This window comes from Euleptes europaea, chromosome 18 (assembly GCF_029931775.1).
Source record: "Euleptes europaea isolate rEulEur1 chromosome 18, rEulEur1.hap1, whole genome shotgun sequence".
Lineage (NCBI taxonomy): Eukaryota > Metazoa > Chordata > Lepidosauria > Squamata > Sphaerodactylidae > Euleptes > Euleptes europaea.
The window spans coordinates 19,539,420-19,566,106 of NC_079329.1; the positions used below are offsets into that span (position 1 = coordinate 19,539,420).

Genomic DNA, 26,687 nt, shown 5'->3' on the forward strand with positions numbered 1-26,687 from the left:
TGAGTTGATAGAATGTTTCTGTTTGACTTTCACAGGGTAAAGTGAAGCTATTAATAGTGTAATCCTAAAAAAATATTGCCCTGGGAATAAGCCCCATCAAATAGACCTGAGTAGGATTCTGAGTAGACCTTCTTAGGATTGCACTGAGTGTCTCCCAACAGAATGACTATGAGATCAGGAATCCTGTTGCTTTATTTCATGTTGCAACATTGTGCCATGGCGCATTTCCCAGAGGATCAAGAGCCTGCTGTTCGTTGGTCTAGTAAGCGTGAGTATTACCCAGAGGGACAGTGTCCTTAAGATTCCTACCCCCAAGCTCCTAGTCATATTTTATTGGCTACAAGTAGACAGTTGGGGAAATAGATAATACCTTGGGATGCTGATGTGAGCTGCGGGGCTTCCTGGTGTGGGAACAGGTGGTCCTTCAAATACCCAGGTCCCAGGATGCTGAGGACTTAAAAGATAATGATCAGCCCTTGAAATTGTACCTGGAAAGACTGGCGATCAGCATAGCATTTTGAGGGTTAGCTCCTACCAGCAAATAACAAGGCTGCTTGTTCTGTGCCAATTGAAGTGTCTAGACCAGGGGTGTTGAACTCAATTGTTATGAGGGCTGGGTATGGCGTAAATGTCACTTGGTTGGGCTGGGCCAATCCTAGCCAGCCCAAATCGGGAGCAGGGGGTGGGTGGCTGCCTCAGCTGGCTTGCAGGCTGGATAAGAGCTCTCAAGGGGCCAGATCTGGCCCACGGGCCTTAAGTTTGACACCCTTGGTCTAGACCATCTTCAAAGGCAGCTCCGAGTAACTTGCACTACACCAATACAATTTCTGTATGATCAGAATCAGAGGCAAATCTTCCTCTCTAGGAACATAGTAGGCACAACTACTGAAGTTGATAAAAAGCAATATATACTACAAAGGAGACTTGCCCTTCTGTTTTCTGACAGATCTAATAACTTTCCCCTAATTCTGATGCTAAAAAGAAGTAGAGCTGGCTATTTTCAGCATTCTGATACCACTTCACACCAAATCCCCATAAAATCCATCCCAGTGGTTTTATATGGGTATTAAACAGCATGGATAGGGTTGCCAGCTCTGGGTTGGGAAATTCCTGGAGATTTGGGGGGTGGAGACTCATGAGGGTGGGGTTTGGTGAGGGGAGGGACTTTAATGGGGTAGAATGTCATAGAGTCCATCTTCCAAAGCAGCCATTTTCTCCAGGTGAACTGATCTCTGTTGCCTGGAGATCAGTTGTAATCCCAGGAGATCTCCTGCCACCACCTGGAGGTTGGCAACCCTAAGTGTGGAGGAAAAGAGTGAACTTTCCTGGACCATCCCCATGGTAAATAGACCCATCACAAATACGCTTGGATTTGTTTTTTTATTGTACCTGAATTGAACCTCAAGTCTTATTTTGTCTTCATAGGCACACTAGGTTATCTGGTGTTTCTGGGTCATAACTCAGGAAGTGATACAAATGAGCACTCATTAGACATCCAGCAAACTCTGATCATTAACAGAATCCTCTACATTGCTGCCAGGTTAGTTGCTTGTTCCTTACTCCATTCCTACTTTTCTTATAATACAAATCCTTCAGAGATGCCCTTCTCAGCTGTTTCCTTCTTCTTTTTGGTCTTTTATGTATGGCTTTCTCACTCACTGTCACTCCTCCAACGACTTTGGGTCTTTGTGTTGATTTTGCATGCAGTTTTCAACTATCTGAGGCCGCCTTGCTCTCCTCCTGCATTTCCCCACGTTTTGGTTGCATTTTCAGTGGCCTGTTTTATCTCAAAATTGAAAATATGGGCAAAACGTGGGGAAACACAGAGGGAGAGCAAGGCGACCTCTGACAGTTGGAAATGGCATGCATAATCAGTACAGAGACCCAAAGTCATTGGAGGGGTGATAGCGAGTGAAACAGCCATGTATAAAAGACCTTAGTTTTCTGTCACACAAGGGATGAGTGACCCAGGGAGAGCAAGAAGAACAGTTACATGCAAGCAACTGATACATGATGGCACCCATCAGAGAGCTAAGGTGGTGTGGCAGTTATACTATTGGACATGGACTTGGGATACCTAGGGTTGAATCTCCACTGTACTATGAAGTCTTATTAGGTGACCCTGGGCAAGTTGTCGTCTCTCAGCCTAGTCTGTCTCACAGAGTTGTAGTGTGGTGTAGTGGTTAAGAATGATGGACTCTAATCTGGTGAACCAGGTTGGTTTTCCCACTCCTACACATGAAGCCAGCTGGGTGACCTTGAGCTAATCACAGTTCTAGGGGAGGAAGCTGCTTTGAGACATCTTAAAAGGTAGAGATAAACAGGGTATAAAAACCAACACTTCTTCTTCTCCTCCTTCTAGTTGTTGTCAGAGTAAAATGGAGGAAAGCAAAGCTGCTTCCCCCCCCCCACCCCAGAAATAAAAGCAAGGTGGAAATATCTAAATAAATGTTACCAATTTACTCTAAAAGGGAAGCAATGGATGAAATGTTTTCAAGAAGATTTCAAACATTCCTAGTCGTCATATAAGCTGTCCTTAATGGGTCTCAAGCTACTGGGTTGAGGTCTACCAGATTTTCTCCTCAGTCTTGCCTGATTTCTCAGCTCCATCATCCAGAATAGATTTTGTCTGCTCATGTCTCTGGATCCTGTCATTGCCTTTTGAATGGTTTAAAGGGTCTTCTCCTCTGTCCTTTGCCAGTGGAAAAGTTGGTAAGTTCCAACCCGCTCTGACTCCCAAAGTATTGCACAGAAACTGTCTTCTGTCAGCGGTGAATTGTCCGAGCTTATTCAAGCACCCATTTTTCTGTTTTTTACAGGGACAATGTTTACACTGTTAAAATGGACACATCACATAAGGGAGAAATATATTTTACCAAAGTAAGTACTGTGACGTAGATAGAGGATAATTTCTTCTCTTAGCCTCTACACTATATCAGTTCCCTGATATATGAGATCCCACAATCCCCACCAAAGAATTGTTTGTATGGTGGAAGAGGAACCCTCCACCCTTTTCCATTAGTAGAAAAGCTTGTTGGATCCCACCCAACAGCTGGTTGTTATCTTTAAAATCCAGCAGCATAATCATAGAATCATAGAGTTGGAAGGGACCACCAGGGTCATCTATTCCAACCCCCTGCACAATCCAGGAAATTCACAACTACCTCCCCCCCACAACCCAGTGACCCCTACTCCATGCCCAGAAGATGGCCAAGATGCCCTCCCTCTCGTGAACTGCTTAATGTCATAGAATCAGCATTGTTGACAGATGGCCATCTAACCTCTTCTTAAAAATCTCCAGGGAAGGAGAGCTTACCACCTCCCAAGGAAGCCTGTTCCACTGAGGAACCGCTCTAACTGTTAGAAAATTCTTCCTAATGTCTAGACAGAAACTCTTTTGATTGAATTTCAACCCACTGGTTCTGGTTCGACCTTCTGGGGCAACAGAAAACAACTTGGCACCCTCGTCTATATGACAGCCCTTCAAGTACTTGAAGATGGTTATCATATCACCTCTCAGTTTTCTCCTTTTCAGGCTAAACATACATGTCCGGGCTGTAATTGATTTATTCCTTGAATTTGCAGAAATTGACATGGGAATCCAGTAATGCCAAAGTGGGAAAATGTGTTATGTTTGGAAATCCTGAGGTAGGAAATATTCTTGACGGTTATTTTGACTGTTAATCCGGGAATGTTCTCTTTGCTGTCAAATGGCTTATCCCCCATGATCCTAATGAAGACAACCAAGTTGCAGTCACTGGACTGGATGTTTCCAATGTTGCCTGATTCTCCTCCCTGCTGTAGTGCCTGTCCCACATGGCCTATGTCTATGGGGGTCCCATCATCCCCAGCATAGGGTTGTTGTTTTTTTGTTTTTGTTTTTGGTGATCAGTCCTCTTCTTTCTTTCATCATTGGAAAAATCTAGCAGGATCCAACCTGCTCTGTTCAGGCTTTCTTTTTGCACACCAGCTCTTGACTGCATGTGCAACGTTCAACCATTAACCCACATTTATGGAGATTAAAGGCTGCATGCTTTTCAAAGTTCAGCAACAAAGATGACCTTGGTTAAAAAAAAAAAGGATTGGATCTTACCTGTTTTTCCACTCAATCTCACCATCACTGTAGATCTCATCCCACACAAATTATCCCCGTCTGGTTCCTGCATTGCCAGCATAACCATTTTGACAGCCAACAAGGGCTGCTCTACTATCTCTCACCAGGAAAATGCTGGTAGGGTCCCACCCACTGTTCTCACTTCCTAGCACCTATGTTTTCTTTAATACATTAAAGAAAACTCACTATCTGCCTTACTGTTGTGTGTGTCAAGTGCCATCAAATCACGTCCGACTTATGGCAACCACATAGGGTTTTCAAGGCAAGAGACTAACAGAGGTGGTTTGCCATTGCCTGTCTCAGTGTCACAACCCTGGTATTCCTTGGTGGTCTCCCAAATACTAACCATGACCAACCCTGCTTAGCTTCTGAGATGTGGCGAGATGACTGTTCGCTTATTATTATTGCCAGTGGAAGCCTGAAGCTGAGCATTTGCAGTATCCAGTTTCATTTTAGTTCTAGCAAGACCTCTCTATCTATATAAGATGCTGTAATTAATTTGCTGACATAATATTTCTCTTTCTGATTTTTTTTTCCAGGATGAATGCCATAACTTTATTAAGGTTCTTATAAGAAAAAACAATGACACATTATTTATTTGTGGGACAGATGCCTATAGTCCTTCCTGTGGGAACTATAAGGTATGTTTTGCATCCTTAAGCTTTTACTTTTAATCCTGATGGACATTCTGCTTTGAGCTGCGTTCAATATTGGTACAGTCCACAATGGAAAATTAGTTTTCTAGGGTTACTCACAAGGATATCCTATTAAGGTAGAGTTTGCAGTTGAATTTTGGTCCTTTCTTTCGTCATCGGCTGCTTTTTATATAGATTCATGATCTTTGGAGATACAATTAGTCATCCGAGAGAGGTTCACACTCTGGGCTTTTGCCCCAAGTTTTCCCTTACTGTCTGGGAAGTTTCATTTAAAATCCCATAGATGTACTCTTCAACAACCCCAAGGTTTTAGGAACTTAGAACTTAGAGAGCCACGGGGCTCTCTATCCGTAGTTTATTATTTAATGGTCACGTTGAAGATAATCAAGTTATGACTCAATGCTCATTTTCATACAGGCACTCATTTTGCACTGGAACTGGAACTGGAATTTCAGTCTAGTTACCCTAGCCTGAGATTTACAGGTATTTCACAGGGTAGTTCTGCAAAGTCAAAGGATTTATGTACAACCCTGGCTAACACAAACATAGTGAATCTCTTTATGGAATGGGAAATCCAATTAGTCTTTGTATTGGGTACGACTGTCCCCTTATATTGCAAAAAGTAGAGTTTCCTGATTTGCCAGAACCCATAAACCTCTGGATTTGATTTATAGTTAAACAAAACATAGTGTATGGATAGAGTGTCTCAGTAAATATATGGGGCAGGCAAAAGAGTTATTTTCCCCAAAAGAAGCAATTTAATTCTACAGTTTACAGTGGTTGGGATCTACCCAATTTTTTTATCATGTATTACCCAATTATTTTCCCTACTAAAGAGCCATTCCATATGGCTCATGCATATTCTGATCCCATGATCCCCATATAATTTTTTTTGTGGGAGGGGGTAAATGGGACCTCTTCTCTTTGTTTCACCAAAACTGCTGACAAGGACGGAAGAAATAAAAAGTTGTATCGATTTCTGTGTCTTTCTAAAGAGATTCTGGTGTTGTTTTTTCTAGGTGGGAACTCTTGAACTCAAGGGAGAAAAAATCAATGGAAATGGCAGGTGCCCTTATAATCCCAAGGATAGCAACGTTGCATTTTTTGCCGGTAATAAGGAAGGGAAAACATGCATGCTTTTTTAGTGTTGTACATTTTAAAGATGGTGCAGCACATGGCATTGATCTGTCATGGAATAATGTGATGATATATCCCATCTTCTAGGATTCATTAAAAAGGTAAAGGTAAAGGTCCCCTGTGCAAGCACCGGGTCATTCCTGACCCATGGGGTGACGTCACATCCCGACGTTTACTAGGCAGACTTTGTTTACGGGGTGGTTTGCCAGTGCCTTCCCCAGTCATCTACACATTATTCCCAGCAAGCTGGGTACTCATTTGACCGACCTCTGAAGGATGGAAGGCTGAGTTAACCTTGAGGCGGCTACCTAAAACCAACTTCTGTCGGGATCGAACTCAGGTCGTGAGTAGAGCTTGGACTGCAGTACTGCAGCTTACCACTCTGCGCCACGGGGCTCTTAGGATTCATTAGTAGATAGTAAAAAAGTCATATTTCTTGGATTATACCTCTTTGGCATTATCACGCTAACCTTACTTTCTATTTATGTTTTACTGTGTTTACTTTCATTGTGGCTGTGAACTGTTCTACACATACTCATTTTCAAAGTTGGTTTTGATGTTTCAGAGTATTCTTCAGTTTGTGGACCTTAGGTTGGTTGGAAAGGTGGCCTAATATTATTCTAAATAAGTAGAATAATAAAATAATAAAAACAAATATATATGCTAATATGCCACTCAATGAGTATGAGACAGAAAACCGTACCACATTCTATTTCCATTAAAAAGAGACTGTGCATTCTAGTGATAGGATGTCTGATCCATCTTTCAGTGTCTAAATGTTGGGTTGGACCCTTTCAGCTTTTGCTCTGACCCCTCTGACCACTGAAAGGCTATGCCTAGGATCATGAAATCCTCAAGGACCAAAACAACACAGAACAAGGGCTCCAGTTAGGAGGGGAATTGGGCAAGCTTGAGGAGAAACGATGGTTGGATCCAACCCCACATTTCCAGGCGTTGTCTCAGTTGTAAGGTCATATTGTCTTCTGTGAGTTCAAACAGGTGCTGTGTAAGACATTGCATATAACTGTGTTTGTTAAGTGCCATCAAGTCACTTCCAACTCATGGCGACCCTATGAATCAATGTCCCCCAAAAAGTCCTGTCATCAACAGCCTTGCTCAGGTCTTGCAAACTGAGAGCTGTGGCTTCCTTTATAGAGCCAATCCATCTCTTTTTGGGTCTTCCTTTTTTCCTGCTGCCTTCAACTTTTCCCAGCATGATTGTCTTTTCCAGTGACCTTTGTCGTCTCATAATATGCCCAAAGTACCATAGCCTCAGTTTAGTCATTTTAGCTTCTGTATATAACTAATCAACTGAAATAAAGGCCACTTCTATGGGTTATTCCTCATCTGAAAATGAGCAGTGCCTTCAGGGCAAAAAAAAAAAAACATCAAGGGGGAAAGTAACTACTCTTCTTTCTCACTGTATGTCTCTTTCAACCCCAATCCCAAAGGTGGGCATTTGTATTCTGGCACTGTGTCAGACATGAGGGGAAGTGATCCGCTCATTTACCGAAGCCTTGGAACTCCCCCATTTCTGAGGACCGCTAAAAAAGATTCAAAATGGTTGAAAGGTAAGAGTGCAAAACGGGGCGGGGGGAGAGAGACACTTCTAAACAAAGTTAGATGACTGCTAGTTTTTGTTCTTTTCTGCTTTGTAATCCAGAACTTGTTCATCCTCTTGTAATTATTTTTTTACATCAGCCAGGTGACCATCAGGTTTTTCCCCAAAGAGCACTTCTATGTATAGAGCATGTATAGCGTTTTAGAGCATTTGTCATGCAACACTGACATCCATCCATAAAAATAAAATAACAGACATTCTGCTTTGTTGCCCTGGAATATTGATAGGGTTGCCAACCTCCAGGTGGTGGCTGGAGATCTCCCGCTGTTATAACTGATTTCAGGGCTGCAGAGATCAGTTCCCCTGGAGAAAATGGCCACTTGGGCAGTTGGACTGTACAGCATTGAAGTCCCTCCCCTCTCCAAACCCTACCTTCCTTAGGCTTCACCCCCAAAATCTCCAGGTATTTCCCAACCAGGAGCTGGCAACCCTAAATACTGAATAATGTGTGCTAAATCAAACTCTTTCTACATGCTAAATAACCACATTGTTAGGAATGTTTCAGTTTGTTCAGTAGGAATTGGTGCATTACAGAATTTTCATATAATGAACAGGGAGCTCTTGCTTGTAAATAAGATTTGGAGAGCTCGAGTGATGTAGTGGTTAAGAGCAGCAGACTCTAATCCAGAGAACTAGGTTTGATTCCCCATTCCTCCATTAAAACCAGCTGGATGACCTTGGGCTAGTCACAATTCTCTCTGAACTCTCTCAGCCTCACCTACCTCACAAGGTGCCTGTTGTGGGTGGAGAGGGAAGGTGATTATAAGCTGCTTTGAGGCTCCTTACACTAGAGAAAAGTGTGGTATAAAAGCTGATTCTTCTTAAAAAGAACAATTTGGAGATTATGGATAGGACCCAAATATTATGTTTGGAGCAAGGAGTATTCCTCTGGCAACTAGAGGCTTCCTATTTTGAAAAAAAAAAACAGGAAGTAAAAGGAAGAAGAACCCAACCTTAACAAACCAGAAGCTGGGTACCCAAGGTTGGGTGGAAAAGATAAAATAATAATAAATATATTTTATTTTAAGGCACTACATAAGGATTAAAACATTACAAACAATAAAACATGGCACAATGACATTTTATAAGGTTGATAGTTCTAGCAGAGTAAATCTAATGCTTGAGGGTTATAAGGACTCAAAGCCCTAATACAGGAAGGGAATTTTGACCTAATAGGCATTTCTGAAATTTGGTGGGATGTCACTCATGATTGGAATATTAAGATTATGGGGTACAACTTGTTTAAAAGGGATAGACTGATAAGGAAGGGGGGAGTAGCACTGTATGTCAAAGATGTGTACACTTGTAAAGAAGTACATGAATCTGAGCATGGTAGTGCAGTCGAGACTCTATGGGTAAAAATAAAAGGAATAAGAAATAATAGTGATATTCTCGTGGGGGTCTGCTATCGACCGCCAAACCAGGCAGAGGACTTGGATGGGACGCTCCTAGACCAGATCACAAAGTTCTCAAAGAGACGGGACATGGTGGTCATGGGAGATTTTAATTACCCGGATATCTGTTGGAAGTCCAACGCTGCTAAAAATGCAAGATCCAATAAATTCCTGACTTGTCTTGCTGACAACTTCCTATTCCAGAAGGTGGACAGGGAAACAAGGGGGTCTGCTATCTTAGACTTGATTCTCACCAACAGGGAAGAACTGGTCGATGAGGTTAAAGTAGTAGGCACCCTGGGTAGTAGTGACCATGTACTCTTGGCATTTACAATCTTGGGGAGAGGAAAACCTGTATGTAGTCAGACATGTAGGTTGGACTTCAAAAGAGCAAATTTTAACAAACTTAAACTTATGCTAGGTAGAATCCCATGGTCAGAAATACTTAAGGAGAAGGGAGTTCAAGAAGGGTGGGCATTTCTTAAAAATAAAATACTGAAGGCGTAATCCCAAACCATTCCTATGAGAAGGAAAAATGGGAGGAGCCTAAAGAGACCAGGGTGGCTCCATAAACAGCTTTTTAAAGAGTTGAGAAATTAAAAAGACTCATTTAGGAAGTGGAAGGAGGGCCTTATAACCAAAGAGGAATATAAGCAAATAACTAGTGCTTGTAGGGAGAGTGTTAGGAAAGCTAAAGCTCAGTATGAACTTAGGCTAGCGAGAGATGCTAAACACAACAAAAAAGGGTTCTTTTCCTATGTACAGAGTAAGAGTAAGAACAAGGAAAAGATAAGCCCATTGCGTAGACTGGAAAGTGAAATTGTAACAGGAGATGAAGAGAGAGCAGAACTCCTCAATTCCTACTTTTCCTCATTTTTTTCTCGTGAGGGAAGTGGTGCTCAACATGGCATAAACAGAATGTGTGATGAGGGAAGGGATTTGAAGCCTAGAATTGGCATTGGGGTAGTGCACAAACACCTGATTTCTTTAAATGAACCAAAATCCTCTTTGCCAGACAAATTGCACCCAAGGGTACTCAAAGAACTTGCAGATGTATTTTTGGAAACTCTGCCCATTATTTTTGAAAAGTCTTGGCAAATAGGTGAGGTGCCAGAAGATTGGAGGTGGGCAAATGTTGTCCCCATCTTCAAGAAGAGGAAAAAAGAGGATCCAGGTAACTACCGACCCATCAGCTTGACTTCTATACCAGGAAAAGTGTTCGAACAAATCATCAAACAGTCCGTCCTTGAGCATTTAGAAAGGATGGATCTGATCACCAAGAGCCAGCATGGGTTTCTCAAGAATAAGTCATGTCAGACTAATCTTATCTCCTTTTTTTGAGAAAGTTACTACCTTGCTGGATCAGGGGAATGCTGTAGACATAGTTTATCTAGATTTCAGTAAGGCTTTTGATAAGGTTCCACATAGTATTCTAGTTGATAAACTGGGAAAATGTGGGTTAGATCCTATTATTGTTAGATGGATCTGCAACTGGTTGACAGATCATACCCAAAGAGTGCTAGTTAATGGTTCCTCATCCACTTGGAAAGAAGTGACTAGTGGAGTTCCTCAGAGATCTGTGCTGGGCCCTGTGTTGTTCAACATCTTTATAAATGATTTGGATAAAGGAATAGCGGGGATGCTTATTAAATTTGCAGATGATACTAAATTGGGAGGGGTAGCAAATACGGTAGAAGACAGAGCCAAGATGCAGGATGATCTTGACAGGCTGGAGAAATGGGCTAGAACTAATAAAATGCACTTCAACAAAGACAAATGTAAAGTTCTGCATTTAGGTAGGAAAAATCAAATGCATAATTATAGGATGGGGAAGACTTGTTTGAGCAGTAGTGTGTGTGAAAAGGATCTTGGAGTCAGCAGTGTGATGCTGTAACTGAAAAGGCAAATGCAGTCTTGGGCTGCATCAACAGAAGTATAGTGTCCAGATCACACGAAGTGATGGTATCACTTTACTCTGCTCTGGTTAGACCTCAACTAGAGTACTGTGTTCAGTTTTGGGCACCACAATTTAAGAAAGATGTAGACAAGCTGGAACGTGTCCAGAGAAGGGCAACAAAGATGGTGAGGGGTCTGGAGACCAAGTCCTATGAGGAAAGGTTTAAGGAGCTGGGTATGTTTAGCCTGAAGAGGAGAAGACTGAGAGGGGATATGATAATCATCTTCAAGTACTTGAAGGGCTGTCATATAGAGGAGGGTGCCAAGTTGTTTTCTGTTGCTCAAGAAGGTCGGACCAGAACCAACAGGTTGAAATTAAATCAAAAGAGTTTCCGTCTAGACATTAAGAAGAATTTTCTAACAGTTAGAGCGGTTCCTCAGTGGAACAGGCTTCCTCGGGAGGTGGTAAGCTCTCCTTCCCTGGAGGGTTTTAAGAAGAGGTTAGATGGCCATCTGTCAGCCATGCTGATTCTGTGACCTTAGGCAGATGATGACAGGGAGGGCATCTTGGCTTCTTCTGGTCACTAGGGGTGTGGAGGGGGGAGGTAGTTGTGAATTTCCTGCATTGTGCAGGGGGTTGGACTTGATGGCCCTGGTGGTCCCTTCCAACTCTATGATTCTATGACTGAAATAAATCTTGCCACTAACAATGTAGCCTTGGGATCCCTGTCACTTAATAAAAAAAGGCATTGTGTCAGACACAGAGGCATTAGATTTATATGTTAAAAGGGGAGAGATATAACATGATTGGAGTTCCTCATAAAAGTGGCATTCCAAGAGGGCATGAGCTAATGAATCCATCGGGGAGGGGCTGTGGCTCAGTGGTAGAGCCTCTGCTTGGCATGCAGAAGGTCCCAGGTTCAATCTCCGGCATCTCCAGTTAAAGGAACTAGGCAAGTAGGTGATGAGAAAGACCTCTGCCTGACACTCTGGAGAGCCATTGTCTGAGTAGACAATGCTGACTTTGATGGACCAAGGGTCTGATTCATTATAAGGCAGCTTCATGTGTTCAATAGAGCCAGAAGAGAAAGGACAGGTCCTGTTTGGGTGTGGTATATTCAAACTTCTGCCCTGCATAACCATAGAGGGGTTAGCATTCAGTCTAGCTAAACAGAAGGCTGCAGAGATTTATTTTCTTCAAAGGCAGATGACTGGGAAGTGGAGTAAAATATCTGTAATTTTGTCATGAAGACTTAACATAGATTAGCTGTGGAATTCTGGAGTCTTTAATATAGTTTGTGTGGAGTGATTTTATGCCATGGGGCTCCTGATACCACAGAATGGCCAGCCTGGTACATCTAGGCAGACAGGAAATGCTGATGGAATGCTCCCACTAGAATGGGGGAAGGCATAATGATGCAGGCAGCTCTTCAAAAGAAGAGCATGGGGAAAGGAGCTTTCAGGAAGGTAATGGCTTGGATTTCAGCTAAAACATTCATGGATGGAACAAATTATGTCCATGTAACATGATTTCCCTGCCTCACATCTTCCGCTATAGTCCAAAGTCCTTTTTGAACTGCTGAGAGCCAGCATGGTGGAGTGGTTAACAATGGTAGTTTGGAGTAGTGTACTCTAATCTGGAGAATTGGGTTTTATTCCCCATTCCTCCACATGACCGGCAGACTGTAATCTGGTGAACTGGGTTGCTCTCCCCCCTCCTGCACATGAAGCCTACTGGGTAACCTTGGACTAGACACAGTTCTCTTAGAGCTCTCTCAGTCCCACCAACCTCACAAGGTGTCTGTTGTGAAGAGAGGAAGGGAAGGTGACTGTAAACTGGTTTCAGACTTTTTTTGGTAAAGAAAATCAAGGTATAAAAATCGACTTCTTCTTCTGGGAATGGGGAAGATGCAAATTCCTAATGAAGGAGAAGAACGGGCCAGACAGAGAGAGACTAACTGACATGGGATGTACTAAAATGAATGGCAGACTAGCCCATTAGAAACAACAGGAGTGGCTGCACAGCCTATTGGAAACAATAGGAGCCAGCCAGAGAGAGACTCACTGACCCACAGTTAACTCCAGACAAAGTTGGCAACCAGTGAAAACAGCAGAAAGCACAGTCCCACAGAGAGGCAATCAAGCCCACTCCCAGCAGAACAGGTAAACCCACCCACCCCTTTGGCTTCCCCTTTCACACACACACAGAATCTGCTTTCCCCACACACACACACAGGAAAAAAGTTATAGAGAAAAGCCCCAAAATGGGTCAAACTGTGGATGTCTTCTCTTCCATCAGGAGCAGGGACTGGGAGTCAGGACTCAAGAGTAATCCAATACAATTCTAGCAGCAGGTCAGGTCAGGTCAGCTCAGGTCAGCTCAGGATCAGCAGCACAGCAGCAGCAAGACTCATGGCAGCCAGCAAGTATTTCTTCTCTTCTCCTGGCCAATTCAGAGAGGTTCAAATGGGAGAATCCCTTCTCTGATTGGCCAGAAGAAGACCCAGCTTGGCCACCTATTGGCCACTGGTGTTTGGTAATGGTTATATCTCCTGAAAGGCAAGTTTGCTTGCCTTCCAAAAGAGAGCTCGCTCTTTGTTTCTTTTCAGGAAGGCACTGCAGGAGAATGCCGATTTGGGGATGCCGAATCTGTACAAATTTATTTGGCGTCCACATGAACTCAGCAAATTCGGTTCATCATTTTCCCACCTTTTTTTACTTTGGCGCTATCCGAACTGGAAACCGCCGAATTGGGGAAAATTCGGCTGTTTTTCAGTTTGGATGGAACCGAATTGACAGCCCTAGATCACACCCCCTTCCACCTGTAGAATTTTTTTTATGTGGGATCCAAGCCCTTTTTGCGAGGGATCCAATAATATAGAGCTAGAAATGCTGCTTTTACCAATATACACATGTGCATCTATAATGCAGAGGAAGGAACGGAAGCATGATGTTTCTGAATGATTGGAAAGTTACAGCAAACCATGTATGCACAACAGGTTGGATCCAGCCAGCTTTTCTGTTGGGGAAAAAGAAAGGAGCCCCACCCCTTTGATCACCACAAAAGACTATGCTGGGGGATCATGGGACCTTTTCAAAAAAGCCATGTGGGACAGGGGCTGTAGCAAGGAGAGAAACTGTGTGAGATTGAGGGAACAAGCTGGCTCGATCCAACCCAACCTCTGCCCACACATTGCTGCAGAACTTTCATTAAAATACATCCAAAAGTCCTCTTGTCGTTTGCTCAGATTTATTGCTCTGGTTATTATTCACATTTCAATGTCCATGATTTTGTTTTGTCTGCAGAGTCTAGCTTCATCCATGTGGTAGATTATGGCAATTATCTGTACTTCTTCTTTCAAGAAGTAGCAGTTGAAGCCTATCACCCTGGGGAGGTAAGGGCCAAAAGAGAAGGGGGCGATAAGATTGGTGTGGAAATACATCAGAATAAGGGCACTGATTCAAGAAGCCCCTGCCACTCATTTGGAAGTTTGGTTGGAATCAGGTATCATATTGCCTTGATACTGACCTATGAATGCTTCCCCTACCCCATTAAGCTGGAAAGCACATGGCAAATAAATGTGTTTTAAAATAGTTGCAGTAAATAATTACTGTGACTGATTAAAGAAAGGAAACAGGGTTTTTTTTGTGCCTTCAAGTCACAGTGGGTTTCTGGTGACCCCATAGGGTTTTCAAAGCAAGAGATGTTTAGAGGTGGTTTGCCATTGCCTGCCTCTGCATCACAACCCTGGTATTCCTTAGAGGTTGCCCATCCAAATACTTACCAGGGCCAATCCTGCATAGGTTCTGAGATCTGACAAGATCAGGCTAGCCTGGAGCTATCCAGGTCAGGGGAAGGAAACAGAAACCTTTGGAAAATCTTCACCATGATAGCAGAAATAAGAAGGGTCATGGCTCAGTGGTAGAGCATCAGCTTTGCATGCAGAAGATCTCAGGTTCACTCACCAGCACCTCCAGTTTAAAGGACCGGGTGATGTGAAAGACCCTTTACTGGAAGGGGCTGCTAGTCAGAGTAGACAATAACTTGATTGATCAATATGGCTCAGTATAAGTCAACTTCATGTGTTCCAGGGATGCTGGTCTTAAAGGTAAAGGTAGTTCCCTATGCAAGCACTGGGCTATTACTGACCCATGAGGTGATGTCACATCCTGATACTTAGTAAATAGACTAGGTTTATGAGGTGATTTGCCATTGCCTTCCCCAGTCATCTACACATTACCCACAGCAAGCTGGGTACTCATTTTACTGACCTCAGAAGGATGGAAGGCTGAGTCAACCTTGAGCCAGCTACCTGACACCGACTTCTGGCAGGATCAAACTCAGGTCATGAGCAGAGCTTTGACTGCAGGACTGCAGCTTACCACTCTGGCCATGGGGCTCCTAATGTTCATCTTATTCATAGAAAAATTGCATAGAGATGAGTTCTATACAGTCAGTGAACTCATCTCCTGAAGGCATATTGGTATGTGTGGAATATCACTGCTCTTCTTTGACACAGAACAACTTTTTTTCTTGGCAGTTTTAGTAATGGTGACATGATGGATTTTTGCTTTGTTTTGCTTGATGCAAAGAAATAAAGTTGTTCATAATGCCTTGTTCCAAAGCTGAATGTTGCTCTCCTCTTCAGTACCAAAAATGACCTAATTTCTTTATCTTCGCCCTGACCTTTCTTCTCACTGCAGCTCATTGTTTCGAGAGTAGCTCGGATTTGCAAGAACGACATGGGTGGAAATATGGCATTTCTAGACCAACAGTGGACTTCCTTCCTAAAGGCACGACTGAATTGCTTGGTTCCTTCTACTTTAAATTTCTATTTTGATGAACTGCAGGCAGTGACAGACGTTGTCCATATCAATGGTCATGACGTGGTCTTTGCAACCTTTACCACCTCTAAACATAGGTAATCCCCACAGAATCATTTCCTCTCATGGGTTTTTTATACATGGCTATTTCACTCACTGTATCCCCTACGACAACTTTGGGTCTTTGTTTAGATTATGCATACTTTTCCCAACCATCAGAGGTTGCCTCTCTCTCCCCCTCTATTTCCCCACGTTTTGCCCACCTGTTAAGGGACCTGTTTTATCTCGAATTTGAAAACGGGGGCAAAATGTGGGGAAATGCAGGGGGAAGTGAAGCAACCTCTGACAGTCAGAAATGACATGCATAATCCAAACAAAGGCCTGAAGTCATCGGAGGGGTGACAGCAAGTGAAGCAGGCATGCATGAAGGACCATAGTTCACTAGTTTAATAAAGGTGTTGTTTGCATTGGGTTTTTGCTACCTACATGCCAGTAAGAGAAGACAAATCTAATGAAACATTCTTAATCCAGTACTCATGGGTAAGGTTTATGTAATAAGTCATAAGGAGTGATCCATTAGTCATGTTGGAGTTTAAAAGGGGGCACTCCAACATCATATCAGAGAGATTATCGATTTTTTTTATATTACATGAGCAAAGTCTTCCATTTAGCACTGCTGAAGGTGTGTTGTTCAAATGAGCAAGCATAAAGACTCTTCAGAAACCCAGGACTGTTAGATTGCTGAAATATGGTGGAGTTCGCAGAGGAGGAAGGATTCCTAAGAACTGAGTAGAGCATACTCTTTGAGCATGCATTGTAGTTTTACTAACTCAGTCATTCCTGAGAATCTGGCTATCTGTTCCCATCTATCACTTTCCCATATTTTCATTGTTCTACTGCCATCGCCCCCACAAATTGTCAATATTAGTCATCCTTTTAGCCTCAAGTGAGATTGTAACACAGACCTTACACATACAGTTCAATTGTCATGGGAATTCTTTCATGCAGCACATGGTACATTCGAAAGATGGTGCAGCACATGACATTGATGTACAGTAGAATGATGCCATTATATATCCCATCTTGTAGGATTCATTAGTAAATAGTAAAAAAAATGTTGTATCTCTTGGGGGAAGCCTTTCCCCCCTCCATTTGGCATTCCCTCACTGACCTTCCTTTCTATTTATGTGTCACTGTGTTTTCTTTAATTGTGGCTTTTAATAAGCATTTTCAAAGTTGGTTTGGGTATTTCTGATTATTCTTCACTTGGGGGACCTTAGATTGCTTGGAAGGGCAGCCTAATATTGTTCTAGATGAATAGAATCATAAAATAATAATATACAAATGTATTCATGAATATACCACCGAGTGAGTATGAGATGGGAAATCTTACCACATTCTGCTTCCATTAAAAATAGATGTTGTACATTCTAGTGGTAGGGTGTTTTTCAGGTAAAAAAGGGGGAAATGTGCTTCCCTTCTAACCATTTCTGGAAATATCCCACCCTAGCATCCCTGGCTCTGCTGTGTGCGCTTATGATATGCTTGAGCTTGACAAGGTGTTTTCCGGGAGGTTCAAACGACAGCTATCCCCACTGTCAATGTGGACTCCAGTTCCTGATAACCAGGTGCCCACACCCAGGTAATATCTCTGAAATGTTCTTCCGTGCATGTGGACCACATTTTCCAATGGCAGTATGGAACTTTCCTGCCTTCTCCCTCCCACTGCAGCCCTCTGATCTCCATGAAATGCTGTTCCTGGGGGAAAGGGGACCCTAAGAAACTAAATGAGGGCCAGTGAGGTACAGCAGTTAAGAGTGGTGGACTCTATTCTGGAGAACTGGGTTCGATTCCCTGCTCCTCCACATGAAGCCTGCTGGGTGACCTTGGGCCAGTTCACAATTATCTCAGAATTCTCTCAGCCCACAGAGAGGCAGGCAATGGCAAACCCCCTCTGAATGTCTCTTGCCTTGATAACTCTACAGGGATGCCAAAAGTTAGCTGTGACTTGACGGAACTTTCCACCACCAAGAAACTAAATCGGGGGGGGGGCATTTATAGGAAGAGTGAATGAGTGCAAATTGCCAATTTAGCCTGGATCCAACCTATGAAGTTTTATTGTTTTCAAAACAACAGGAGATTTTCCATGAAAAAAATGTCAAAGTTAGCAACTTTTATTGAGGCCAGAATAAAGCAGAAGGAAGTGTAATTTTAGTGAAACCAAAGGTGGTTTTCCACCGATAAAGATTTTGCTCAGATCAGGCAATAGTGAAAAAAATTGTGCAAGATGGTCTACTATCCCTTTCTACTATTTTTCTCCATCCTTTTCTAAAGATCATATTCTAGGCAACGGTGTGGTTGATCTCTACACAATAAGAATGCCTCCAAAATTCTCCTTATCTGAATAATCCCTAGAGGTAGTTTTCCTGGTCTTTATATTCACTTACATTCATATGTGGAAAGAAGAATTAAAACATGGCAATACGTGTTCATTAGACCTCTGAAGAAGGCCTTGATAAGGTGATGATTCATAAAGTCATATGCTGGGATTCTTCTTCCGGAACAGAAAGGAAACTCACTGGAAATCCCAGCTTTCTACAAGAGGAGACAAGGGAAATGTGTGTCTAAAGTGCCACCAAGTTGCAGTCAGCATATGGTGACCCCATAGGGTTTTCCCTTTCCTTTTATTTCAGGCTCATCTGACCAAAGGTCTTGAGCACAATGTGCATAGGATAAAATAATTTTAACATTATAGATTATTAAAATGTATAACTGCAGTAACTTTAAATTCTTAAAATACTTGAAACACTTTAAAATTAAAATCACAATAACCAAGAAATGAGTTATTTTACAGGCATAACAGTAACTACAATAATAATACCACTAATTAACAATAGTTTAGCTTTGTCTTGCATTTAAGGAAGCTATTATTACCAGATATTTCGCAACACATTTGGTTATTTCTGGGTCAGCATCACCCAACAGAAATGGGACCACCCAAGAGTCAACGGGAAGATGATATCTTGGTAAAATGGGTGCAATCCAGGTGGCCCTGGGTGTGGCACATAGATCAGAAAATAGCAGAAGGTGATCTATCATCTCAATTGCTCCTGATGCACAGACACATAGCCTATGTGAAATAAGGTTTTTCAAGGCAAGTGATTAAGCAGAGGAGGTTTGCTATTGCCTTCCTCTGCTATTACCTTCCTCTTTCTCCCTGTTCAACCAGCATTCAAGCTGATTAGATCCAACCCATCATCTTTTGCTAGGCAACTTGAGCTTGTGGGAAATGTATCTATAATATCTGTACAACTCATGAAGTAACTCCCTCCATCCCTTTGTTCTGTTTAGGCCTGGTTCCTGTGCTGGCTCTGAACCCCTTGAAGGGTACACATCTTCCAATGATTTTCCAGATGCCATTCTCAATTTTATGAGTCAGTATCATCTAATGGATAAAGGTGTATCATCAACAGGATCTCTACCATGGTTTCTGCTGACAACGGTCAGGTAAATATATATTTTTTCAGATTACTTTTATTTGTTCCTTTTGGATATTTGTTTGTAGTTTTCCTTTGATACTTTGAATGTGTATAAATGTTTCTACCTCCACTGCCACATGATCAGGGGTCTAAAAACTGGGAGCAGGAAATAAGAAATTGGTGAAGTCTCCTGTGGTCAGATTAAGAACAATTCTATTTAAGATATTCTTAAATAATCCAGAATCAGGAATGCTCAAGGATGTAAATAATTTTATAAATGATATCACATTTATTCAAGATATTGATGCAGTAAGCAAAAATTACAGGGTTCTACAGCTTGAGCTGTTTACTTGAACCCGACTTTCATTGGGAGCAAACTCAGGTCATGAGCAGAGCTTGGACTGCAGTACTGCAGCTTGCCACTCTACAACATTAAAATGTATGAACTCTCTGTTATAGACAGATCTCTGTGTTGTTGTTGTTGTTTTACATACATGTCCTCATTCTTTTGTGTGTTTGTGTATGCTTATGGTCTTTCTGTAATGTTTTAGGAAACTTTCCCACATTACAATGTATACATTCCCACATTACAAAATACACATGGCTACATACATGAGCTTGGTGCATATATAACAAGGAAATGAGCCTTTAGTATCCTACGCAGATGGCTCTGAGCAAAGTGTGAGAAAGGCTATGGGTGCTTTCACACATGCCAAATAATGCACTTGCAATCCACTGTTAGCCGAATTGCTCCGTCAATATGGGGAAATTAGCTGAGCAATCGGTAACTGTGTATTTATATAACGGGGTCGCACTCAGCTATACCAGAGTCCGTTTAATGAGACCTTGAATAAAGACAGACACAGGATTCCAAATTAAATAGTGTTTATGTCTTTCTCATTCAAATCAATGATGCATACACACATACAGAGAAGCCTAGGAATATTCAAAGAGAGTAGTACAAGCACAGATGCCAACGTGGCAGGAGGTCGTTGGTGGGGGTATATTTACCTTCCAGACAAGGTGTTGTCCAAGGTCAAGTAGACTAAAACAGATTGAAAGTTAAAGCCGAGTTGGGGGCAGGGGTTTCCGTAGACTTGGCCAGCAAGGCGGGAGGGAGCGTGGTAAGGCTGCACAAAACCAAACCAACAGAGTAACGGCAAAGGTGCCAGGAAAGACCTAAGGTTTTAGAGAGAGATATAATGGGCTGGGGGCACCCCAGATATACTGTTTTTCTAGGGGCAGGGAGAGGGGTTTCACCCCTCCTAGGTTCCCAGATGGCAAAAAGGTGGCAAAAGGATTAAACTGTGGCTACCAGGGTGGGGTAGTGAGAATTTGGAAATCTATTCTGATTCCAATGACTTTTGCAACCCTTGAGGAACTGGAAATTCTCTGCTGACCAGATTAGCATTTCGGAACAAAGGGTGTGATCTATGCAAACGTCCTGGGATCGCTGCGGCATAGCAGGAGGAATGACTCATCTTGATATCAGGATCGCTGTTGACAGCCCATTAAGCAGTGGATGTTGCAAGAGGAGGGGGGGTGTTTGACACTGACTACGTGACTGTCTGCTTTCTATGACATGGCTGCGGCTGGAACAGAGGATGTACAGGAACATGGCTTCTCTCAGGTTCACAGGAGGCTGCCCCTGCATCTGCTTCCTAACTGCTAGCTGCACGGCTCTCGCAGGAGCCGCCGAGTCCGTTACAACGGAGCGCGCAGCGACCATCCTGTATCGTTTGGGGCGGCCATGCAGCCAGCACAGTAGTCGAGTGTCTGCATAGCAGGCTGCCAGGTCCAGTCCGGGAGGTTTGGGCAGGCCCTTTTGCTATCACCACTTTCAATGCACTTTGCAGGTGGATTTTACTGTGTGAAATGGCAAAATCCCCTTGCAACTGATAGTTAAAGTACATTGAAAGTGCACTGAAAGTGCATTATTCAACATGTGTGAAAGAGCCCTATGAAAGGCCCTTGGTACTTGCTCCTAAATATTGGCTCTTTTCTAGTCTTCCCTTCAAAGTTATTGAACAAAATATAACATACAAATCACCATCGTGGTGGCCTCCCTCTTGGCTCAGCCGAAGACTGATTTTGTACTGCGTGAAAATGTTTAGTATGAGTCTTTTCATTAACCATAACTAGAAAATTTTGTGTATGTATGAATGGCTATATTGTGTTTATAACACTGTTAAAGAAGTAGAAAGAAACACAAAGCATACGACAGGTAATGTAGGATTTTAAACTGTAATGCTGTCAATCCAGGTACCGGCTCACAAAAATGGCAGTTGATGTTTCTGCCGGACCCAAAAAGGACCGGGTGGTGGTTTTCCTTGGAACACAGATGGGATTGCTTTTGAAGGTCATGGATACATCAGGAGCGAATGCTTTCCTAAGTAGCAGTGTTTTCCTGGAGGAGATAAGTGTTTACAATCCTGAAAAGTGTGTATCATTTGTTTCTCATGCTTATTTTTTTTTAACTAAGAAAAATGTCAGTTCTACATTTTCTAGTCCAGTGGGGAAAAAATTTGTGAGCTCATTCTTGTTTTTCAAAAAATGCATTCAATTCCCCCCCCCCTTTTCTGTTGCTCCTATGGATTTTCATTTGGTTATGAAAAATACTACTTAAAATATCAACACACACAAATCAAATGCAAAATAACAGGGCGTGGGAAAGAACCTTACAGTCCTGAAATGTTTCTTTCTCTCCATCCCGAAACAAATAAGCCATTATCTTAATGCACCCCATTGCCAATCCTGATTCTCCAGAAGTCAACAAACACCACAAAAGAAGTGGCTGAAACTTGAGAAGAAAATCAAGAAATATGACTTCTAAGAACCTCAGTACTCTGATAAAACCTTCATTACTGTTCATACCAGGGAAGTGCTGGTTTGAATCAGGGGTCGTAGTAGGGCTGAGAAGTTCAGGGAGGTCCTGGCCTTCTCCAACTAAGCTACCTCTGCCCTTGCTTGTTTTTCTGACCTGTGCCCCCTAATATTTATTCTATGAAATGTTCATAATAATCAAGTGTTATAGCACTGATTATTTTTCTTTCTTTTTTTCAAATCAGGTGCCAATATAAAGGCGAGCATGACAAAAGAATTGTGAGCATGCAGTTGGACAAGCCATCTGGTTCCCTTTATGTCGCATTCAGACACTGTTTAATAAAGGTGCCACTGGGAAGGTGCAAGCTTCACGGCAAGTGTAAGAAGTAGGTCGTTCATGAGATCTTTTTTTCTTTCTTTCACTGTCATCCTTTTCTCAAACACCACACCTAATATGGATGGTACATGTGAAGAACTCTAGAATGACCCACATGTGTCTCCTCCATTAAGGGCTTGCATAGCTTCTCGAGATCCATACTGTGGATGGATGAAGAAAAGCCAGGAATGCAAATACCTCAGACCTGGAGATAGGTAAGTCATCACTGTGATGGTAAATGCAATAACAGTGCGATTCTATGGGGCGTCGCTCCAGTTGAAGCCCAAGTACATGATGGCTAAATTAGGAAAATGAAGCCAAGTAACCCCATTTAACAGTCAATGTTTTTCTAGTAGCACATAATAGTTTTACAAGCAGGGGATCCATGAGGACTTGCAGGGGGCATCTCATTTTCACCTCCCCTACTTCCTAATTTTCTTTCCTGAAAACCTGCTTTCTGCTTCCTCTCCCCTTCTCACCCTCCAGACAACTTACTTTTATCTTCCCCCCTGTCTTCACTTTTCCCTCATTGCCTCCCCCTGGCAGCCTGTCTCCAGGAAAAGTCTGTCCCAGTTGCACAGTGTAGGCCATTGGGCTGGTCTGGGCCCAGTTGTATAATGGAAACCTGCAAGGACTCGTGGGGGCATCTAATTTCCCCCTGTGTCTCCTTCACCACACTATTTCCTCTTTCCCTCCTCCTGGCAGCCCCTAGATCTTTAACTTCTCTGGTTTCCTTCCCTCTTTCAAATCTACCAACCAACCTATGTTTATCTGCCCCCCATCTTCAGCTATATGTATTATTTATTCATATATTTCCTATCTTTCCACCCAATGGGGAACCAACACATCACTCTCCCAAAGTCACCAGTGGCTGGCTCAGAATCACCAGTGAACTTCCATGGCAGAGCTAAGTTTTGAATCTGGGGGGTATTCTTCATGGATATTTGCTGCTGTTTCAACGCTGTTTTGCGTCGGAGGCAAATTTTGGTTATTCACTGCAGAGCCGTGTTTTCCCCACTGAGCAAAATAAGCCGGTTTAAAAGAGAGGCAATCCAAACCACTGCTGAGCCGTACTTTCCAGTAAAAGAGCATTTTGTTGCTCGGATGCCCATGAAGAAATGTTTGCTTCGCTCCCCGGGACGTCTCCTTTCTCCTCCCCCAAGAACGGTGATTGGCTGGGGGAGTTGCCACTCTAACAGCATCGCACCGGCAGGAGGGAGACCCAAAGCAGACTGGCTGCCCCTCTTCAGAAGGGTGATGGGGGTTTTGGCTTGTATTTGCTGCTCTCGGGATGCCCCCCCCCCCAAACACACAGGGGTATTCTTCACGGTGGATTTTGCTTCGGTTTTGAATCGGAGCAAGTAATAAACTGATTTAAATAGCTTTTTCATGGCAGTGCAGATTCACCCCCCATCCCAATTTTTCATGGGAGAAACAGCGCACTTCTCTGCGCTGCTTACGTCTGCTGCCGCTCATGACTCACCGCTCCAAATCCGCCTAATCCCGCCCACTCTTCCCATGATCCTGTGTGTGTGTGTTTGGGGGGGGGCATCCTGAGAGCAGCAAATCCAAGCCAAAACTCCCGTCACCCTTCTGAAGAGGGGCAGCCAGTCTGCTCTGGGTCTCCCTCCAGCCGGTGCGATCCTATGTGTGTGTGTGTTGGGGAGGGGCATCCTGAGAGCGGCAAATCCAAGCCAAAACCCCCATCACCCTTCTGAAGAGGGGCAGCCAGTCTGCTTTGGGTCTCCCTCCTGCCGGTGCGATGCTGTTAGAGTGGCAACTCCCCCAGCCAATCACCGTTCTTGGGGGAGGAGAAAGGAGACGTCAGGGGAGCGAAGCAAACATTTCTTCATGGGCATCCGAGCAACAAAATGCTCTTTTACTGGAAAGTACGGCTCAGAAGTGGTTTGGATTGCCTCTCTTTTAAACCGGCTTATTTTGCTCAGTGGGGGAAAACACGGCTCTGCAGTGAATAACCAAAATTTGCCTCCGAGGCAAAACAGCGTCGAAACAGCAGCAAATATCCATGAAGAATACCCCACACACACAGGATCATGGGAAGAGTGGGCGGGATTAGGCGGATTTGGAGCAGTGAGTCATGAGCGGCAGCAGACGTAAGCAGCGCAGAGAAGTGCGCTGTTTCTCCCATGAAAAATTGGGATGGGGGGTGAATCTGCACTGCCATGAAAAAGCTATTTAAATCAGTTTATTATTTGCTCCGATTCGGAACCGAAGCAAAATCCACCGTGAAGAATACCCCTGGGTCTCCTATGTCTTAATCTGAAATTCTTTCCACTGTGATACACTGGCTTTTGTGGGATGGATGCCTTTAAAAGTAGCAAGCATCCAGGCCTGGATCCAGCCCTGTATCTTCCCTTCATTCTGTCAGCCAGATGTGATGGTGTTCTGGGACTAGTGAGTCCAGAAATTCACAGTTATATTTCTTTCTATTGTTTAGCCAGGGATTTGAGCAGGACGTTGAGCTTGGCAATGTAAATGGTCTTGGCGACTGTTAAAAAAAGTAAGTACAGTGCTTGTCTTCTTTCTGTTATTGTCCATGAGTGTCTGTAAACAATTGCACTAGGCTGCTGATTTTTATTTCCCGTAACTGCATTTATAGCACAAAAAGGCTTTTCTGCTTTCTTAGTTCCCGACATTACTGCATCATATTGTCCAGCCTGTCCACACTACATTATGGAGTGTGTGCTGTATTGGAAAGATTTGGTTGCCTCGTTGAAAACACAAATACAAATGTGATTCATTCTGTAACCCCCAAGAGAGGAAGGCCTTGGTCATTGTTCCTCCTATGATGGAGAGAGAGTCTAGGTGTTCCAGCTAGAAGATGGAAACATGCACACAAAAAAATACCCTAAAATTAAATGATTGTCCAAGAATGAAAGAAAACGCAGAAGGAAAATAACAAATTTCTAATTTGGTTTTGGCTATTCCAGAGACTAGGGGGAAAAACCCATATAGTACAAATGTAGGTATATAAAATTTAACATCTTTGGAGAGAATATGGGAAATTATAAGCTGGATCAAAAGATGTTGAGAGAAGTTGAGCTGAGGTTTTTTGGGTTTTTTTTTTTAATGTACTTCTTACCAGCACTGAATGTATGAAAGTATTTCTCTTTAAGCTATAAGCTCAGCAATCACAACTCATCAACAAACCATGGCTAAGTGGCAGAGAGCCTATGTTTTGCACACAGAATGTCTCCACTTCAGTCCACGAGGATCAGGTAGCAAATGATGAAAGCAAAACAAAAGACCTCTACCTGAGACTCTAAAGAGTTGTTGGCAGTCAGGGCAGACAGTACTGACCTGGAGAGAACAATGATGTGACTCCAAATGAAACACATTTCTGCAGTATGTCCCCAGATTCATTAGATTAATGGGGTCTGTGAGTGAAATGCTTGATTTCCTTGAACGTGGGGCCCGAATTTGGGTTGGGACTATGGCGTGTGGGGAAAGTGGGGCTTTAAACTTTCCTATTCTGAAATGGCCCCTGAGAGCCACTGGGTTGGGAGGAAGGAGGAGGAGGAGGAGGAGGAGGAGGAGAAAGAGGAGAAAGAGGAGGACGAGTTGGTTTTTATATGCCAATTTTCTCTACCTTTTAAGGAGAATCAAAATGGCTTACAATCTCCTTCCCTTCCTCTCCCCACAACAGACACCTCCGCTCATGTGGAGGAGTGCGGAATCAAACCCACTTCTCCAGATTAGAGTCCACCACTCGTAACCACTACACCTTGCTTAGTTCTTTCATGCAATCGTAGCCAATTCCTCTCCTTATTACAGCCTCCATACCACATGACTTTTGTCCATGCATGTCTCATGATGTCCTGCACAGACTTTTTGGTGGTCAAAGCTGACGTTTTTGCCTTTCACATTTTTGCCTGGTAGAACTGCTGAGCCTGTTTCCCAGGTACCCTTGAGTCAGAAATCAGACCAAAAAGGAAATGTTACAAATGCTTTTACTAAATACAAAAAAAAAAGAAGAAGCTAAATACAGTATTTGTAATGTTAATATATTTCAAGGAAATTAACAGGTACATGATTAAGTAAATATTGTCTTACAGAGAGGGAAAGGAGATGGATTAATTATCTCATCATTCAACCCACAAGCTAACACAAAGTCATGCTTACTTTGAGGAACAGCATTTCTAGATTTAAGAGGAACAGTTAAGAGAAAGAGATATCAAAGTAATCTGGCCAGACTTCATAATGAGCTCAACAGGAGCTATGCCAGTTGATACAACTTCATCATCAAATGAGCTATTAAAATAGATCAAATGACTGACACCATTTTCCTTGCATTTACTCATAAGGGCAAAATCTGCCCTCCGTCATTTAAGCATTTAGCTGATACG

General features: G+C 42.9%; 1 protein-coding gene across 1 annotated transcript; it reads left to right on the top strand.

Annotated features, from left to right (window-relative positions):
- Positions 1-216: 216 nt before the first annotated feature.
- LOC130490769 (semaphorin-6A-like) lies at positions 217-24,836 on the top strand. Its single transcript, XM_056864575.1, is given in 15 exon segments — positions 217-268; positions 1,426-1,540; positions 2,820-2,880; positions 3,586-3,648; positions 4,654-4,755; positions 5,790-5,880; positions 7,359-7,478; positions 14,125-14,213; positions 15,523-15,740; positions 17,153-17,284; positions 18,994-19,149; positions 21,384-21,560; positions 22,190-22,330; positions 22,455-22,539; positions 24,783-24,836. Coding segments are annotated over 15 exon segments (1,656 nt in total).
- The last annotated feature ends 1,851 nt before the right edge of the window (positions 24,837-26,687 follow it).